Raw genomic sequence first — 18,460 nt, forward strand, 5'->3', positions numbered from 1 at the left:
TACCCTCGGTGCATGGGGACTGCAAAATGCTGGATTCTGGCCTCATGGCTCTTGATCCACCTTTCCTGGGCTCTGCGAGGAATCTTGTTTTCATGCTCGAAATTCCAAGGTGCCGAATGCAATGGCAGCTCATGCTACCCATTGAAGCTAGTAGGATGGATGGCAGGGAGCCCAACAGCAGGTGGCGCCAAAGCCAAGAAAAGGCAGAGCCAACTCATTCCAGTTTTGTCCCCTTGCTTCTCTCCCTCCCTGCTGAACTCTACAAAGCCAGTGCTGAGTCTAAGGGGAAGAAAGGCAGTGCCCCCACTCCCTGGACTGGTTGAATAGCAAGGTAAGCGGAGTTGGGGCCAAGTGAGGGCAAACAGGTTCGTTGGGCACTGCCCCATTCTCTCTCATGAACCAGCAGCCTCCACTGGCATCAAGTCAGAATCACGGAATTGCAGAATTGAAAGGGGCCCAAAGGTCATTTATTCCAGCCCCCTGCAAAGCAGGAATCGCAGCTAAAGAATACCTTGCAGATCACCTTCTGGGATGCACAAGACTAGAGCACAAGACTCTAAATCTCAGGGTTGTGGGTTCGAGCCCCACCTTGTGCAAAAGATTCCCACGTTGCAGGCGGTTGGACTAGATGACCCTCGGGATCCCTTCCAACTCGACAATTCTATGATTCCGTGGCCATCCTCTGCATAAGGAGAAAGTGGGGTGACGAATGCCCTTGCTCCAAAGTGGAACAGGGTGCCTCTGTGACAGGGCTGCCAACTTTTCCTCTCTGCACTGGCTCTTGGGCCTTTCACAACCGCCTGACACACAGACCCTTAGTAGGTGAGGCTTCCTCTTCCGTCTCTTGACCTCTATAGAAGGGGCTGCCTCTTCTGTTGGATGCCTGGATCCCAGGCAGCTGTGAAAGGTACAGGCATTTCAGTACAAAGTTGGCCTTCCTAGTCGGAGACACTGTGGGAGCTTCTCCACGGCAAGACGTTGCAATTGGGGATCCTCTGGGTGCAGAACGGGGTTGAGACACAAAAGTTCCTTTCCGTCTTCTCTTAGCGCTGCCCATCAGCTCACTTCAAAGAACATGAAGTTCTGGGAAACAAAACACAAAAAGGAGGTCGCAATCTTCTATTTCGTCACAAACCGAGAGGCATGAGCTAGAGTAACATAAATGGGCATACACATTTCATTGGGGAAGAGTGACCAGCTTGGGTCCAGTTCTCAGGGGAAAGGGGAAAGCGAGTCAGTGCAAAAAAGTGCCAAGCTGTTCTTGACTCGTGCGTCCTTTTTTGGGAGGTGCTCATTGTCCATCTGTGGCTGCTAAAGGCAGCCAGCAGAGTGCGCTATGAGCCTGTTGTCATGCAGGGGGGGGGGGGGGAGAGATGCATACCCACAGCCAATATTTGGCTGATGTGCAGGAGTCTCTTCCCTGTTGGTAGGAAAGGGGTTTAAAGGAATAAATTTGGGGAAAGAGCCAGTATCATAACACTGTTGAATCCAGACTAGAGAGCCTCAGTCCCAGAGTCTCTAAATGCTGCCCTCTAGTCTTCTCCACCTGGCTCTCAGAAGTCTCTGGGGGACACACTCCTCACTGACTCTGCTATGCCCCCCAAGTGTTTTCGCCTTGCTGGGATACTGACTCACTGACAGTGGCGTAGCGTGGGTTGTCAGCACCCGGGGCAAGGCAAGTAATTTGCGCCCCCTAACCCGTGGATTTGCGCCCCCTAACCCTAACCCCCAGATTTTGCACCCGGTGCGGCCGGCCCCCCCCTGCACCCCCCACGCTACGCCACTGCTCACTGAGAACACACAGTGCCAACGATCCACAGCTTCACCACTTACCAGCAGGAATGTTGCAGCCAGGAGCAAAGCCCTCTCCTCATTGCTCAGGTCAGCTGCAACTGCCGGAAAGAGAACTGGGTATTATTCACAAGAGGACAGAATATTGCCGCAGCAAGGACACTTCCCTTCTCACTCCTGGGATAGGGTTGCCAAGGCCAGCTTTTGTTTTCCAGTACTCTCCCACCTCATGCTAAACAGCTTTGACCATGCGCAGACAGCCTGCCCCCTGAGAAGCAGGGGGGGGGGGTCTTTTTCAAGAGTGGGGTGAAGTTAAAGGGAGAAGTTATATCTGAGCATGCACAAAGAGCCTTTTTTCTGAAGAGGGAGCCTGCATTGAGCTAGATCTAATGTTTTCAAAGTGTGAAATTGTTCTCCCTGTGATGGGAACGGGTCGGTTCTAAGCGCTGGAAAGAGAAACCTCTCTTCCAACTTCCAAAATTTGTGTTTTGTTGGGTTCAAGAGATGCAGTACCCACCTACTCAACTCCTTTTTATCAGTGAAAGGCTAGGAATCAAGCGCTCCCATTTCCATACTGATTGATAATATGGAGGGTTCTACATTTTCCCAGAGTTGCACACCTTCCCCCAGTCTAGCAGAAATTCAGAGCTCTCTTCTGCCACTTTCACAGTCACTCCTGTGCATGTTTTTCCCCCATAAGTAAACCACCCAGAGCTCAGATGACTTTTTCCCTTGGAGGTTAAAGCCTGCAGCCAAATGGTGCGTTCCTGTCTAGTGAAGCCTGGTTTTCAGTTTCTCAGTTCCCCAGTCTTAAGTTACATTTGCCAAATTTCCAAATCAGTCTCCATTATTATTTTAAAGTCCTCATTAAACCCCACCAGCAAAACTCTCCTAATGTACATACGTTCCTATGCAATTTCCCCCAATATATACATTCTGCATAGCCATTTCTCCCAATATAGCACATTTTAAATGTTATCTTCACCAACGTATGCATTCTGTGCACACCCTATGCGTCTTGTGTTGTTTCTGGAAGTACGAATTAGGACGGTTCACCCTTACAAGCACAAGCGAAATTGAATTTCTCCCGTCCTTTGCCCAAGAGGAGTAAGTGTCCCTGAGCTCTGCAAAGCTGGCTTCTGAGTGCTGCAGTATAAATGAAGAACGCTCAAAGCCCAGCAAAAGGCATTTGGATGACAAAGAGCGAGTGGACATGCATCAAAGGATGGACGGATAAGAGCTGGGAATGTCTCTCCCGCTATTGGAATGGAATACCCATCAGAGTCTGAGAAAGGCAGCATCCTTCAAAGCTAAGAGCTGGGCTAGAGGAACTTGCTGGAGTCAGTTTTGCTGCTGGGATAACAGGAGAAATCTGTCACAGAGGCAGAAAACTGTGAGGTGGCTGAATCATAGAAACTGTAGAGTTGGAAGGGACCCCGAGGGTCATCTGGTCCGACCTCCTGCAATGCAAGAATCTTTTGCCTAACCTGGGGCTCGAACCCACAACCCTGAGAATAAGAGTCTCATGCTCTATTGGCTGGGCACCTCAGAATGTGGGAGTTCTCTCTGGGGAGCTGGTGCAGGCATAAACTGCCCACTTGCTTGCTACTGAGCTCCACTGAATAAGGGGTTTACTTCTATGTAGAGGGGAGGGAATCCGACAGGTGAACACTTTCTGAATCAATATCCCAACTGAAACACCGCCATGTGCACTTCTCCGAATTTTGCAGTGCAGTTCTCCAGCCAAGTGTTGCGTATAAAGACGTACCGTATTTTTCGCTCCATAAGATGCACCTGACCATTAGACACACCTAGTTTTTAGAAGGGAAATGCAAGAAAATTTTTTTTAAAGGGAGCGCTGAGCAGAGCCTGTATGCATCCCAGGCGCTGCTCAGTGCTCCCTTTCAAGAGTCATGTGGAGCGTGTGTGTGGCGGCTCTTGTGGGCTTTTCCCGCCTGCCTCCCGCCTGCATTCGCTCCATAACACACAGACACATTTCCCCTTACTTTTTAGGAGGGGAAAAGTGCGTCTTATGGAGCGAAAAATTCAGTATGTACTAGGCTAAAGTGTGCATTAAAACACATATCTTAGTGGAAACAGGCAGGCAGAAATGCCTTACCTAAAGGCACCCCCTAAATTTGTTGTGGGGTTCCCCCCCACACACACAAAGAAACATCTGAAGTAGATCGGGGGATTGCATGAGGGACACAGGGCCAGAGGAGAGGTGGGAAAATCCTCTGCACAAGGAGGCTTTGCAGGCGCAGCTAATCATCAGCACCCACAAGGTCCATTGAACAAGCCCCACCCTCACTTGCCTCCCCCCAGGTGTCGGATGTCACGTGTAGGGCAGGTGGGCATAGCCTCCCTGAATCAGCCTCATGGTCCAGATGGAGAGGTCTGGCTTGCCTGATTATGCCCAGCGGGTGGCGCTGTGGGTTAAACCACAGAGCCTAGGGCTTGCCGATCAGAAGGTAGGTGGTTCAAATCCTGATGACAGGGTGAGCTCCCGTTGCTCGGTCCCTGCTCCTGCCAATCTAGCAGTTTGAAAGCACGTCAAAGTGCAAGTAGATAAACAGGTACCGCTCCGGCGGGAAGGTAAACGGCATTTCCGTGCGCTGCTCTGGTTTGCCAGAAGCGGCTTAGTCATGCTGGCCACATGACCCGGAAGCTGTACGCCGGCTCCCTTAGCCAGTAAAGCGAGATGAGCGCCGCAACCCCAGAGTCGTCCGCGATGGTCAGGGGTCCCTTTACCTTCACCCCATCTCTGCCCTACAAAGTCCCCTCCAGTGTTTTGTTTCTGTGATACGTGTTTGTGCATCAGAGGTAAGAAGTGTTCCCCTTTCTTCTCTCCCCTCTTCTCGCTGCATTAGCATGCTAACAACATTTTAGAGGCACCCTGAGCACTTCTGCAAATGCTAAACTAAGGACTCTGATTTTTTAAAGAATATTAGCATAATATAAGTAGACAGCAGAAGACAGGAGTGCCTGGCGTGCTCTGGTCCATGGGGTCACAAAGAGTCGGGCCCGACTAAACGACTAAACAACAGCAGCTAGACAGCAAGTAGATGTCTCAACTAACAATCAGGTTGCAATGTTTTGTGCTCTGCCCAAAAGAGGACGGGAATTCTCCTACCCAAGTCCACTCCAAAGGACTCATGATCCATGTTGCGTTCCTCCTTGAATCCCGGCCACTTCTTCCAAATAGTGGCTACTACGCTGTCAGTGGAGGAGAGGACCTGGAGAGAGGAGGAGCAAAGGTCATACTCAATGATCAACATGGGAGAAACTTTATTTGAACGCTGCGCTGAGCTGGGAGCCAAGACACTTTGCTACCTGAGGCAGAGAACAAGATGCCTCAGATGGCTGCTGACCCTCACATCGGCAACGGTAGTGGGAGAAAGTCCTTCACACCTGATGGAAGCAGGCTAGCTTTCAAAGCTCTGGGAAGACTGCTCTGTCTTCCAAAAACTCAGTGCCACTGCCCATTATGTACCGCCTGAGACAGATGCCTGACCTTGCCAAATGGTAGGGCTCGACCTACAGGAAACCATCTCCCCACAATGATGTAATTGTGAGCAAGCACCCTGGGCTCTCCCTTCTTGACACAAGGGTGCTCCAGTTGGGCTTTCATCGACGGAGAAAGTCAAGGGTGTAGAGCTAACTTTGAAAGGCGTCAACAGCCCATGGCAAGATCACAGGGCTCTTGAACTGAAGTGACACTCTGTCATCCATGGGTGAATGATCACATCAAGTCAGCGGAGCTGTGGTGATGATGAAGTGTTGTTGGGAAGATAAGGAGAGCGAAAGGAGTGTTCCCTGCCCTCACTTTCAGGCTGCCTTCGCCAACCTGGTGCCCTCCAGATGTTTTGGATGGCAACATCTGGCGGGCACCGGGTTGGCAAAGGTTGATGTGGTGGCTTATTTCGAACAGCACCGCTGGGACTTGGATGGTTGGAAGGGCCTTCTCAGGGCCAGATTAAGACCCTTATAAGCACTGAAAGGATTCTGGTGCACCCATATATATCAAATTCAAAATATGAACCATAATAAATTGTATAATAAATTTCTACTTTTTGAAACAAAACAAAACCTGCAGTAAGATGGAAGATATTGTTTATGTCTGTATACTTTGTATCTGGAAAAAATTCTCCTACTTTTTGTAATTGCGAAGCTCTTTGACCTGATCCTTAAAACTAATCTAATGTCACACATCTGTTTCTATGCTTAGTAGAAATAAGGCACCCAGCCTGCCTTGTGGCACAGCTGTTCCGTTGGGATTTTTAATATACTTCAGCTAAGAAAACGAACACTGAGCTGAGCAATTTGTGACCATTAACATTAAAAAATGTATGAAAGCAAACGTCTACATTTGGAAAGGCATATTCAATATTGTCTTCTACAATTACTTTATAAAGTTCAGCATGGCTGAATCTTCTTTTTACACGTCCATATCATTAATCTCTATTATTACTATTTTATTATTGTATATATGTGTGTGTGTGTAATTTATTATGGGATCCTTTATTGTGAAACCTGGTTCAGCTGCACCCTGTGGCCCATGGTGAATTTCTGTAGTGCCTATTATTATTATTATTATTATTATTATTATTATTATTATTATTATTATTTCCATCCCTGGGCCACCACCTACCACCCTGGAAGGAGTGTTGATCTCTCTGACAAAGCAAAACTTACTTTCCCCTTCTGAGACGCCTTGTTTCCCATCTGTCATGGGCCCCTCAACCTCTTTCCGTACCTGGAACTCCTGTTCGGAGAAGCACCGTCTAGGAATGCAGGAGCCATAGATCTTCATGGTGGCAAAACCACAGGCATCACTGACTTCCAGGAAATGGGAAAAGATGCAGCACCTAAGCACATCAGCGGGTGAGTCTTGTGGGAGGCACAGAGACAGTAGAGGGGAGCAGCTGTGGGTTGGGGATTGGGATAAATCTCCAAGCCAACAGGACAGAGGAAGCCTACCCACTCCAACAGGGGGTCAGTTCATACTGCTTTGTTCAAATGTCGACAATAACACAGAACTGGGGAACTGAGATTGGCCTTGTCTACAAGATCCACCTTTTCAGTTCCATAGCCACACCCCAAGACATTTCATTTCATTGGTATATTTTGATAATTTATATCTTGCTTAATTTACAGTGGTCTCTAAGACCCAGTACAGTGGAACCTCAATTTTTGAGCATCTCGGAAGCCGAATGTTTCGGTTTTCGAACAAAAACCCGAAATAATTGCTTCCCTTTTCAAACGTGCCTCAGAAGTCAAACAGTTTCCGCTGCATGCTTTTCTATTTTCTCAATGGATTTTGCCCATTGTGCCTCGGTTTTCGAACGTTTCGGAAGTCAAACGGTCTTCCGGAATGTATTACATTCGAAAACCGAGGTTCCAGTGTGCAATGAAAGAGTTAGAATGATTAAAATTAGAATTCGGTTAAAAGCCTGCTGGAATAGTCTTCAGCGATGCCTGAAGTTCAAAATGGAGGAGTATTGTCAGCACAAGAGTCCTAGGGGTCGTGGAGGCATAATAAAACATTTGAGGGGGCCGGACCCCCACAAAGTTAATGGGCATTCCCATTCAAATGGTGTGTATGCATTGCATCATGTGATTGATTATCCGGGCGGGGCTTACCTGGGCCCCCACAATATTTTATTCTAGTTGGCACACTGTCAGAAATCAACTGGAAGGGAAGTCCCCACAATTGGACCCACAATAGAAAATGCAAATCTCCTTATCCGAGCCATGGGGGACCCCTAACAGTGACTCCCCCATGAGATCAATAAAGAACATAAGAGATCAGGCAGTCCCAGAAGTATCCAGGAACTCAGTTGTCCAGGGCCTTGAATCTCGCCTGCTGGCGTATGGGCATTAGCCTTTTGAGCACATTAGCCTTTTGAGCTAATGTGCTGGAATGGTTTTCCCCCTTCAACAGTCCAGCTGCAGAGTTTTGCACCAGCTGGAGCTTCCGGATCAGGCCCAAGGGTGGCCCCAGATTTTCAAATCAGAGCAGAGCCACCAGATATTGTTGGACTCGCCCTGATCCAGATGGGACAGTAATCAAGGATGGTGGGAGAATGTTCCCCACCGCCCTGAATTTGAGTGTGACCAAGAGACAGATCCCAGGGACTGGTAGGCAGATAGATCCCATCAAAGAAGTGTACATGGTGGATTATGTTTCCTAGCAGGCAACAGAGCTGCCTTAAAAGTTAGGCTCAGGGTATGTAGCAGCCGAGAATATTTGGGCATCTCATGCATGCTCCAGTGGCATGGACAACTGCTCACCTCTGAACCCTCCCGCCGCCCTTGTCTGAACTGGCTGCACACACACACACACACACACACACACACACACCTCTGGCGCACGGTGCCGATAAGCTGGTTATCGCCGGTGAAAGCCACCATCTCCATCTGGCAGCAACGGAGACAGCCGAGGCCCAGTCGGAAAGGCCTGCAGAACCACAGGACGACGTGGCCTTCCTCATCTTGGAGGCAAAGGTGGCCGGGGCGGGCAGGGCCACACAGGTGAAAGCAGCAGTTGTTGCATTCTTAGAGGAAAGGAGAGAGATGCACGGTCATGGCTCAGGCATGGAACCTATTCCCCTCCTGCCCCAAAGGGGGTGCTGTTCTGCAGGGACTGCTATGTGTTGGGCATGAGAGGCCGGTTGCTTTTTCAGCTGAAGATTCTGCTGCTGCTGCTGCTGTCAGAATTGTAACAATTTTTTATATTCATATATGCATATCGAGACACACGAACTCTCAGGGCCACCCCTACGTGCAAATGTCTGGCTCACCTAAGACATTACAGAACCTTTATTCCAGTGCTTTTTTTCTAAAAAAAAATTAAATGCTTCAGGGTACTCTCATTTTGACTCAAGAAGACCACCATTTTATATTTCAAGTCAGGAAAAATAAATACAGTAAACGGACCAAAGTACAAAGATTTGCAAGATGTTTAGGGGTATGCGTACCCCTACATACCCTCAGGAAAAAAGCAATGACTCTGCTATGCCCCCCAAGTTAACACAATCAATAAAAATATTAAATACCAGAACTGTACTGGTTGTTGTCTGTATTTTGGCATAACATAACTATTTAAGTATAATTTTTTGCAGGGTTGTTTAAAAAATAAATAAATCCCTGATTAATACAGAAAGGGGGGGTGGTGGAATGGATTTATGAATGAATTCTTGCAAAATGGACACAGGCAGTAAACAGAATGCTACTAGGACTGAAGCAAATTATTATTTGTTATTACGGCTACTGTTTTCTCCTGCTTGAAGAAAATGGCTTTGAGTTACAAGGAAGAAAATTCTGACTCAAACTCAGGAAGAACATTCTGACGGCAGTGGCGTAGCGTGGGGGGTGCAGGGGGGGCCGGCTGCACCGGGCGCAACACCGGGGGTTAGGGTTAGGGGGCGCAAATCCACGGTTTAGGGGGCGCAAATCCACGGTTTAGGGGGCGCAAATCCATGGGTTAGGGGGCGCAAATTACTTGCCTTGCCCTGGGTGCTGACAACCCACGCTACGCCACTGTCTGACGGTAAGAGCTGTTCGACAGTGGAACAGACTCTCCCAAGAGCTGGTGGGTTTTCCTTCCTTGGAGGTTTTAAGCAGAGGCTGAATGGCCAACTGTCAGGGATGCTTTGGCTGAGATTCCTGCATTTCAGGGGGGTTGGACTAGATGACCCTCAGGGTCCCCTCCTACTCTGCAATTCAATGATTCTACACTGCTATCATTACTATTACTACTGTGCTGCTTTGTCCTGGGGCTGAACCTCCTCTGTCTCTTTCTGATGTGGGAACTCCCAGAAATTCAGAGGCTGTACTTAACCTTCGGTGGCCAACAGCAGGAGTCCCCTTTCGCCGGCCGCACCTCTGATGACGTAGCTTCTTCTTTGGGACCTGCTGACAAGTCCTGCAGCAAGAATGGGGCACAAAGACACTGTGAAGCCGCTTTAGGCTGAGACAGACCATTGGTCCATCTAACTCAGGACGGCCTACACTGGCTGGCAGCAGTTCTCCAGGGTTACAGACTGGGCCGGAATGCTGGACTAAATGGACCTTTGTCTTGATTCTGCAGCCAGTTTCTTGCTGTCGTGCTCACACTATGCGTTAGAAAACATTAACCAGCAGTTCTGGGTCCTTGCCAGGCTTTCTGGGGGCTCTGACCCTTCCTGCCGCACAGGAGAAGTCAGTCATTTTCCTTTTTCCCTTTTTCTTTTTTCCCCCGAATTTGCATTTTATTTATTTGTTAACATTCTTATATTACATCGGTAAATGTTGTCATATTACATTACAGGACTTACTATAATATAATTTCCAACATGTATACAAAAATTATATACAAATTTTATATACCTAGAAAGAAAATGAAACAAAAAAATGAAAGAACAAAGAGGGAAAAAAAACCACAAAATTTCCCACCCAAAATCATATACAGTGGTACCTCTGGTTGCGTACTTAATTCGTTCTGGAGGTCCATTCTTAATCTGAAACAGTTCTTAACCTGAAGCACCACTTTAGCTAATGGGGCCTCCTGCTGCTGCCGCACCGCCAGAGCACAATTTCTGTTCTCATCCTGAAGCAAATTCTTAACCCGAGGTAATATTTCTGGGTTAGTGGAGTCTATAACCTGAAGCATATGTAACCTGAAGCGTATGTAACCCGAGGTACCACTGTACATACCAACACACTAGACTTCCTGTCTTTCCTGTTGTATATTCCTTTTTTACAAATGAATGTACTCTTATTATTGTATATTTCTTTACATATTATGTAATACATTCCTATATCAATATGTGCTCTTAGTCTTATTTCTCAACTCACTCCAACGTCAATCAAATGCTAGCATAGATAACGAACCTTTACTATAGTTTTGAACATATGTTTTATATCTATCCCACTTTTCCATAAATTTTTGTTTTGAATTGCCTCTCAGGGTATTTGTTAACTGCGCCATTTCAGCAAATTCTTGTAGCCGGTAATGCCAGTCCGTTATTGTCGGAAGTCAGTCATTTTCAGGGTCAAGGAGCCGGTCATCCTAGGCTTTGCAGGACAAATGTCCTTCTGACTTGTGGGATCTCCCCCAGAGCATTTGCCGACCGAGGAAGACAACACCCCGCCCGAGTCATTTCCATTCGGCATCCCTGCTATAATATGGTTACCAGATTTTTTTCAATGAATCCGGGGATACTTTTGTTTTAAGCTGAGTAGCAAGAGGGAGTCAGTAGAGGGGATGGTGAGGCAAAAGACTCTGGGCCCAAGCACACATGCATATTCTATAAAGGTGCAAAGCCCTTCTTTCGCACCCTGTGAAACATAAATGCGCAGAGGTTTTTTTTAAAACTGGGTAACGGCGCGCCACTTGCCTGTGATTCCCGAGCCTTCCCCTATCTCCTTCCCCCTTCCCCCTTTGTTTTGACAGATCAGGGGAGGCTTGGGAGTCACGGGCGGGTAGCTGCTGCCCAGAAGGGGCCAGCCTGGTAGTGCAGTTGGCTCTAGCTGGCTTCAGAAGCTGCTCGCTGCTGTGGTGCAGGAACAATGGCGGGTGCCATGGCAGCGAGCAGCTCTTGAAGCCAGCCAGAGCCAACTGCACTACCAGGCTGGCTCCGGGCTGCTGAGGCTGCTGCTTCCATGTTTCCGGGGACAGGTTTGCAAATCCGGGGACATTCCGGGGACGGAGTTTGTCCGGGGACAGATTTGCAAATCTGGGGACTGTCCCCGGGAACCAGGGACATCTGGTAACCCTATGCTATAAAGGAATGCTTAAACAGGGAAGCCATCCTCCCAGGCGGTGACCGTTAACTCTAGGCGAGGGTTCGATTTTTCAATCTGAGGTCCATATTTCCTCTCTGGGGCCACATGCCTGCAGTGGGCGGGGCCAGACGCAAAAGTAGGTGGAGCAATGTGCGTGACTCTTGCCTTTGTACAGAAGGATACATTCCAGCCACGCACAGACCATAGGTTTCTACACAAACACACACACCTATCTTCATCTAGGCAAGCAAGCAGCAAGACTACATTTAGCTGTGATTCCTGCATTACCTTTAGCTGTGATTCCTGCATTACAGGGGGTTGCACAGACTGACCCCTTGGGGTCTCTTCCATCTCTACAATCCTATTATTCTATCTCAGCCAGTTGAAAGCGCTGAAGGAGGAGAGACAGTCAGGGGTGTGGCTTTGGGAAGGTGTGCGACCAGGAGAGACTCTCGAGGGCCAGATAGTGTGTCTGGGAGGACCACTTGCCCCGCCCCCTGGGCTTCAAGTCCCCCACCCCCTGCTCAAGTCTCCTTGGGCATCAGAACGGGTCCTTACCATGGCGCTCAGCCTTGGAGGTGATGCAGAGCTCTTGGGCCCCGGCCAGTAACTGCAGTCCAGGATGAGTGCCAGCCTCTCGGTGCTGTGAGGGACCCAGCTCTCCTTCTTGACCCCCTCCGTAGGCTGGTGGCACCAGAGGTAAATCCAGGGCACCCTGGCACTTCGTTCTGGAGGGTGCTGTTTCATAACACATCCAAGCCTCTGTGCTGCAGTTGGATCCCTTGATGCCCCATGTGTTGACTACCTGTAGGGGGTGCCTCTGAAGCCGTGTTGAATCTGACCCAGTAGCCAAGACATCACCGGTGCAGCCCTGAGGTGCCTCCCCAACCAGGAGCTCTGGGGCATCTTCCCACTTCAGTGGCTTGGCCACGGATTCAATGTGTCTCTCCCGTGTCAGGTGTCCAAAGGGGGAAGGCTGGGAGTTTATCACAGACATCTCGAGGAGACGTGGGGCTCTGGAGGCAGCAGCCATGGACCAGGGAGGAGGAGGCAGAAGGAAAGAAGAAACATAGACCGCAGAAACCCAAACAGTTGGCCCATCCTAGGACGGAGAATGCCACCTCCAGCAAACCCAGCCTCTAATCCTCATCCCCATTCTTCCTAGTGTTCCCATGCCAACTACCCGGATCTGCCCTGTTGTGTGGGGACAATGGCGTCGCTGGAGCCCAGAAGGGCATATGCATCAGATGAGGAGGTCAGCTAGCAGAGGGCGTGAATGGCAAAAGGAAACTTTCCAGAGGCAGGGACAGCACCGGATTTGGGCAGTGTGGGCAGTTCCACCGCACAGGCTACTGTGCCAAGGGTACTCAAAATCGGGAATATCCATAACTCAGAAGTTCTGTTTGGAGGCACCGCATTTAGGCCTTGCACAGAGCACCGTATTATGAAAGATTACCAAAGTCTGCCCCTGACAGGAAGATCATAGAATTGTAGAGCTGGAAGGGACCCTGGGGGTCATCTAGTCCAACCCCCAGCAATGCAGGGAGCTCAGCTAAAGCCTTCCTGGCAGGTGGCCATCCAACCTCTCTTTAAAAAACAGACAGTTCTTTGAGCCAGAAATTAATAATAATAATAATAATAATAATAATAATAATAATAATAATAATAATAACAACAATTTATTAATACCCCGCCCATCTGGCTATTTTTCCCCAGCCACTCTGGGTAGCTTCCAACAGAATATTAAAATACAATAACCTATTAAACACCAAAAGCTTCCCTAAACAGGGCTGCCTTCAGATGTCTTCTAAAAGTCTGGTAGTTGTTTTTCTCTTTGACATCTGGTGGGAGGGCGTTCCACAGGGCGGGTGCCACTACCAAGAAGCCCCTCTGCCTGGTTCCCTGTAACTTGGCTTTTCACAATGAGGGAACTGCCAGAAGGCCCTCAGACTGGACCTCAGTGTCTGGGCAGAACGATGGGGGTGGTAAATGTACAGGGACCCCTGACCATTAGGTCCAGTCGTGGCCGACTCTGGGGTTGTGGCGCTCATCTCGCTTTACTGGCCGAGGGAGCCGGCATACAGCTTCTGGGTCATGTGGCCAGCATGACTAAGCCGCTTCTGGCTAACCAGAGCAGCGGACTAAGCCGTTTACCTTCCCACCGGAGCGGTAACTATTTATCTACTTGCATTTTGACGTGCTTTCAAACTGCTAGGTTGGCAGGAGCAGGGACCGAGCAACGGGAGCTCACCCCATCGTGGGGATTCAGACCGCGATCTTCTGATCGGCAAGTCCTAGGCTCTGTGGTTTAACCTACAGCGCCACCCGTGTCCCAACGAAGGAGGTGGAGATGCTCCTAATGTTTAATTGGAATCTCCTTTCTTGTAACTTGAAGTCATTGGTTCAAGTCCTACCCTCCCGAGAAGGAGAAAACAAGCTTGCTCCATCTTCAATGTGACAGCCCTTGAGATACTTGAAGATGGCTCCCATATACGCTTCTCCAGGGTAAACATAACTGACTCCTTCAACCGTTCCTCATCAGGCTTGGTTTCCAAACCCTTGGTCCTCTTGGTCGCCCTCCTCTGCACACCTTCCAGCTTGTCAATGATGGTGGGGAGGTATTATTTGTGGGGGTGCTGAATGCTCACATATTCCATGCATTCCATTGCTCCCTGCTTCCTAGGCTCTGTTCTCTTTATCTTGTCCCAATCCTTAGCAAACCCTAGAACCACCGTGTTTGGAGGGGAACCCAGCTTTTCTTCCTCTCTCATGACATTATAATGATGGTTTCTGGGAACAAGAAGGAGGCACTGGGAAGATGCCCATGCAGCACTGGCTGGAAGAGGCTGCCCAGGGAGACCGGGGGCCACGACTGACCACTGCATTGGACCCAAGCTTCCTGAAGCTCTGGGAGGGGCAATGAGAGACACTCTTGGGGCGTAATGTTCTGTGCCCCCTGCACTGAAGGGTTTAGGTGTAAATATGTGTAAAATAAACCATATTTCTTAAAGACACTAGCCTCTGCTGTGCCTGAACTTCCCAACGAAACACAACCCTGGGTGAGCACCTGGAACCCCCTGGAATTTTGCTACCACACGGCAGAGATTCAGGGTGTGCCACCTTCATAATAATATGCATCTTTGTAAGCACTGCAAAATTCAATTAGTGTGCATTTCGGATTCCTTTGTATAACGCTGTACAGGGAAGTTTTTAACGTTTGGTGCTTTACAGTGTTTGATGTTTTCATTTTCTGGAAGCCACCCAGTCAGATGGGCAGCATATAAATAAATTGTTGTTGTTGTTGTTCCCACATTGTTTGGCAACAAAACTGACAGATCTGTCTTTAAATGTGTACTGATCTGAATTTCTTCCCCTTGCTCTCTTTTAAAAGGAAGGTGGAGGGAAAACCTTGATTGGCTGGCTCCTCCTCCTAACATCTAGGCTCCGCCTACCCCAGCAGACCCCACCTACCATTAGCCACCCCACCAGCCTCAGTGGTCACGAGCTGCCACTGCTGTATTGTCCGTGTCCGGAAGCCCTCGTGGCTACAGCACCTTCTTGCCCTCTGCGAATTCTGTGGTTTCATACAATCATAGAATTGTAGGGACCCCTGCAAATGCAGGGAACTCAGCTAAAGTTTAAGTGGACTGGAGAGAGAGAGAGAGAGAGAGAGAGAGAGAGAGAGAGACTGAGACTGTCAGTTTCTAAACTCTCTTTCCCTCTCAGGAAACGACAGCAGCCCACTTTTCAAGAACGTGCGAGCCACAAATCCCAGGATCAGTCTGGATTAATGACAGGGACTTTATCTAAACCCTTCTCTTTGCCTCTCGTTCGCTCGCTGGCCTGTTGCACCTGCCACAGCTCCGGGGAGCGGCAGGCAGGCGATTTGGCAGGTCCTCGGAAGAGTTATCCGCAGAGAGGGCCTCTGAGACGGCTGTTTTGACAAGGCCTGGAGAGGGGCCAGGACAATATAGCGGCACAGGGGCAGCGGGAAACAGAGCTGCTCTGGCCTCGGGGCCTTGTTCTGACAGCAGAAACGCCAACCTGTCCAAATGGCCGTGTCTCCGGAGCCCCAGTCAGGGGCTGCAGGAGCGAGATAGAGCAACGGGGAAAATAAGCTTTGGGCCCAAGCGAGGGAAGTGGCGTTAACTGCAGGGTGCGGGGATAAAAGGAGGCCTCTCATTGGACTGGAGCAGAGTTTGAGAGATGGCTAATCGTCTTTCGCTATTGACTGGATGAACAGGAGCTAGGGACTGAAGGAACAAGCGGCACTGCAATTTGTCTCTCCTGCCTCTGCAAACAGCGCTCTGGGCTGCGACGCTGCTATGAAGAAGACAAGGAAGCCAGGGCTGCGGACCTTGGTCTCTCTAAGAGTGTGCTCTGCCCAAGAACCACAGCCCCTCCTTGCTCCTATAGCAGGCCTTTCCTTGTGTTCTTATCGCATCCGGGTTAAGGACACATCCCAGGCAAGAAAGAAACACAGAGCATTTGAAGTAAAGCTGGACCTAGGAATGTGCAACTGATTTTGGACTCACAGCTGTCCATGGAGGTGCAGGTTAATTCTGTGTCCAGGGCTGCTGTTTACCAGCTCCATCTGGTACGCAGGATGAGACCCTCCCTGCCCGCAGACTGTCTTGCCAGAGTGGTGCATGCTCTGGTTATCTCCCACTTGGATTGCTGCCATGCGCTCTACGTGGGGCTACCTTTGAAGGTGACTCAAAAACTGCAATTAATCCAGAATGCAGCAGCTAGACTGGTGACTGGCAGTGGCCGCCGGGACCACATAACACCGGTCCTAAAGGATTTCAGTGGCTCCCAGTACGTTTCCGAGTGTTGGTGCTGACCTTGAAAGCCCTAAACGGCCTCAGCCCAGTATACCTGAAGGAGCGTCCCCACCCCCATCGTTCAGCCTGGACACTGATGTCCACCTTCGAGGGCCTCCTGGCGGTTCCGCCACTAGTGTGGCCTGGGGAAAGGGGTGCTGTTGTTGTGGCTAGGCTCCTGAGGTCCAGACAGAGAGGCTGCTTTTGGCCCCAGCCCTGAGGTTCCTGGCCCCTGCTCTATTTCCTAGCCCCAGCCCTTGCTGAGAGACAAAGACCACCTTCAGATGTGTGTGTGTGTGGCGGGGGGGGGGGTGTTCCATCCTGTTTATTTTCCTGATGGCAATTCCATTAGGCATCTGCATGAGTTTCTCACATTCCTTTCACATTGCCTTGTGGAACTGTGGCCTTTGGACGTTTGGTGCCACTGTGCCGCGCTCAATTCCGTTCACACCTGCCATTGGACACGTTGCCACTCTTTATGTGTGTAGTCCATTCATGCAAACGGCAGGAGGGAATGCTCTGCCAGATCCCTGCCCCAAATTCCCTCCACAAGCTCCGGAAAAAATGACAATGCAAAACTCCCATGATATTCATTTCCGTGTTGATTGCTTTTAGAAACAGCCACAAAGGGGTTGCGAGCTGGTTGCTTCCAAAAGCAATGGACATGGAAATCAGGACTACAATTTTTGCTATGTTTCCAGAAGTAGCTTTTCATGTCGTGTGAGAGAGCACATAAAATGCAGAATTTTTCAGGTAAGTAAATGTTGGGGAAGAGGAATGAAGTGCTGCCTGAATGCAGTCAAATATCTGATTAATGGACAAGCCCCAGGTAATGGACTACCTTTAAGGCTGCAGCTTTTCCAACGGTCTCACAGGGAGGGGACAGCTACTGCCTGCCTCTCTTAGCTTCAGCTGTTGGCTGAGGAACCAGGGAAGGCACTGACGGGCAACCCTGCAACCCACCCAAAAAGGCAATCCTGGTGTGCTCACCTGCTAGAACACGTTAGCAGACACTAACTTAAACAAGAAGGCTTTGTGGCTTTGAGGGAGGGCTATAGCTCAGTGATAAAGAACATAGTTTACATGCAGAAGATCCCCTTTCCAAGGTAGGGTTGGAGGAGACTCCTGCCTGAAACCCTGGAGAGCTGCTGCCTGCCAGTGTAGACCATACTGAGATAGATGGGCCGATGGATATGGAGTCTTCTTGCATTCCTATGGGACATAATTGGCTCCCAGCATAGAAGTCCACCAAGCACAGAGGTTTCATTTGAGAGACGGCGCCAACACACGGCCGTTGAGGGGTTGCCACCGCTGCTGCCACTGCTGCTGCCACCCCTAGATAGACCTCATTCCTTGGGGAGGTACAGCTTGGGGTCCCCTGGGAAGGGCTCTGCAGGAGCCTGGTTGAACTGAGCCATCAGGAAGACACCCAGCGTCCCACAAATGAAGATGGAGGCCATGAAGAGGAAGCAGACGCGGTCAATGACCCGGCCCACCAAGATCCACTCCTCGTTCTCCTGCAAAGAAGAAGACACCAGACAGGATGCACGTTAGAATTGTTTTCGGTGGCTCAGAGGTGTGCAAGTTGTCCAGCAGAAGAGGGCGTGGAGGCTGCCACAGGCGTCCTTCGGGCCTGACAGTGTGAGGGACGGGACTGAGGAGGAATGGTGGAGTCCATCTCACCCCCTCTGGCACTTCCCAGAGAAGAGGGAGACAGCATGGATTTACAACAGTTGTTTGCAGACGGTCTTAGCTCAGAGGCTGCAGAGGGGAGAAGCTGGGAAATATTGGGAGAGGAGGAGGAGGAGAGACAGCTGACAGATTTGGTGTCTTTAGAAAGCATACCAGATCCCCCCTCTCCCAGGACCCGGCGGGCATTGAGAGTAGGAGAAGAGAAAGCTCAAAGGCAGAAGGCACAGATCAGCCACCTTACGGATGATGTATAATAGGAGAGATGGAAGGGGTGGAGCTTTAATCAGAGCAACGCCATTACTGCAAGAGAGGCACTTTTCAAAGCCTCTTTCTGTGAATATTGAATAAAAGACTTGGTAAGAACTCTTCTCCTTTACCTAATTCTT

General features: G+C 49.6%; 2 protein-coding genes across 3 annotated transcripts in view; both read right to left on the reverse strand.

Moving 5' to 3' along the window:
• Positions 1 to 888: 888 nt before the first annotated feature.
• LOC307217192 (phospholipid scramblase 3-like) lies at positions 889 to 12,984 on the reverse strand. Its single transcript, XM_079978363.1, has 7 exons — positions 12,118 to 12,984; positions 9,635 to 9,718; positions 8,156 to 8,348; positions 6,548 to 6,659; positions 4,925 to 5,027; positions 1,834 to 1,892; positions 889 to 1,083 (listed from the first exon to the last, which is right to left on the reverse strand). Exons 1-7 carry the CDS (start codon positions 12,590 to 12,592, stop codon positions 1,057 to 1,059), a joined length of 1,053 nt encoding a protein of 350 aa, XP_079834489.1. The 5' UTR covers positions 12,593 to 12,984; the 3' UTR covers positions 889 to 1,056.
• Positions 12,985 to 13,222: 238 nt separating this feature from the next.
• The window catches only part of CHRNG (cholinergic receptor nicotinic gamma subunit), a 40,520-nt gene continuing 35,282 nt past the window's right edge, over positions 13,223 to 18,460 (reverse strand). For both annotated transcript variants that reach the window (XM_079978032.1, XM_079978033.1), the window contains one exon: positions 13,223 to 17,899. In XM_079978032.1, coding sequence (XP_079834158.1) covers positions 17,729 to 17,899 — 171 coding nt within the window. In that variant the 3' untranslated portion in view covers positions 13,223 to 17,728. The remainder of the gene's footprint in view (positions 17,900 to 18,460) is intronic.

Source organism: Podarcis cretensis (assembly GCF_951804945.1).
Source record: "Podarcis cretensis genome assembly, chromosome: 5".
NCBI classification, from domain to species: domain Eukaryota; kingdom Metazoa; phylum Chordata; class Lepidosauria; order Squamata; family Lacertidae; genus Podarcis; species Podarcis cretensis.

Excerpts from the sequence above, each read along its gene's own strand:
- LOC307217192 (XM_079978363.1), bottom strand. The coding sequence starts at position 12,592 with ATGGCTGCTGCCTCCAGAGCCCCACGTCTCCTCGAGATGTCTGTGATA. Across the intron at positions 6,660-8,155 it reads ATCGGCACCGTGCGCCAGAG|GTGCTGCATCTTTTCCCATT; the intron begins GTGTGTGTGTGT and ends TGATGTGCTTAG. Across the intron at positions 1,893-4,924 it reads GTCCTTTGGAGTGGACTTGG|TTGCAGCTGACCTGAGCAAT; the intron begins GTAGGAGAATTC and ends TCTTTCCGGCAG.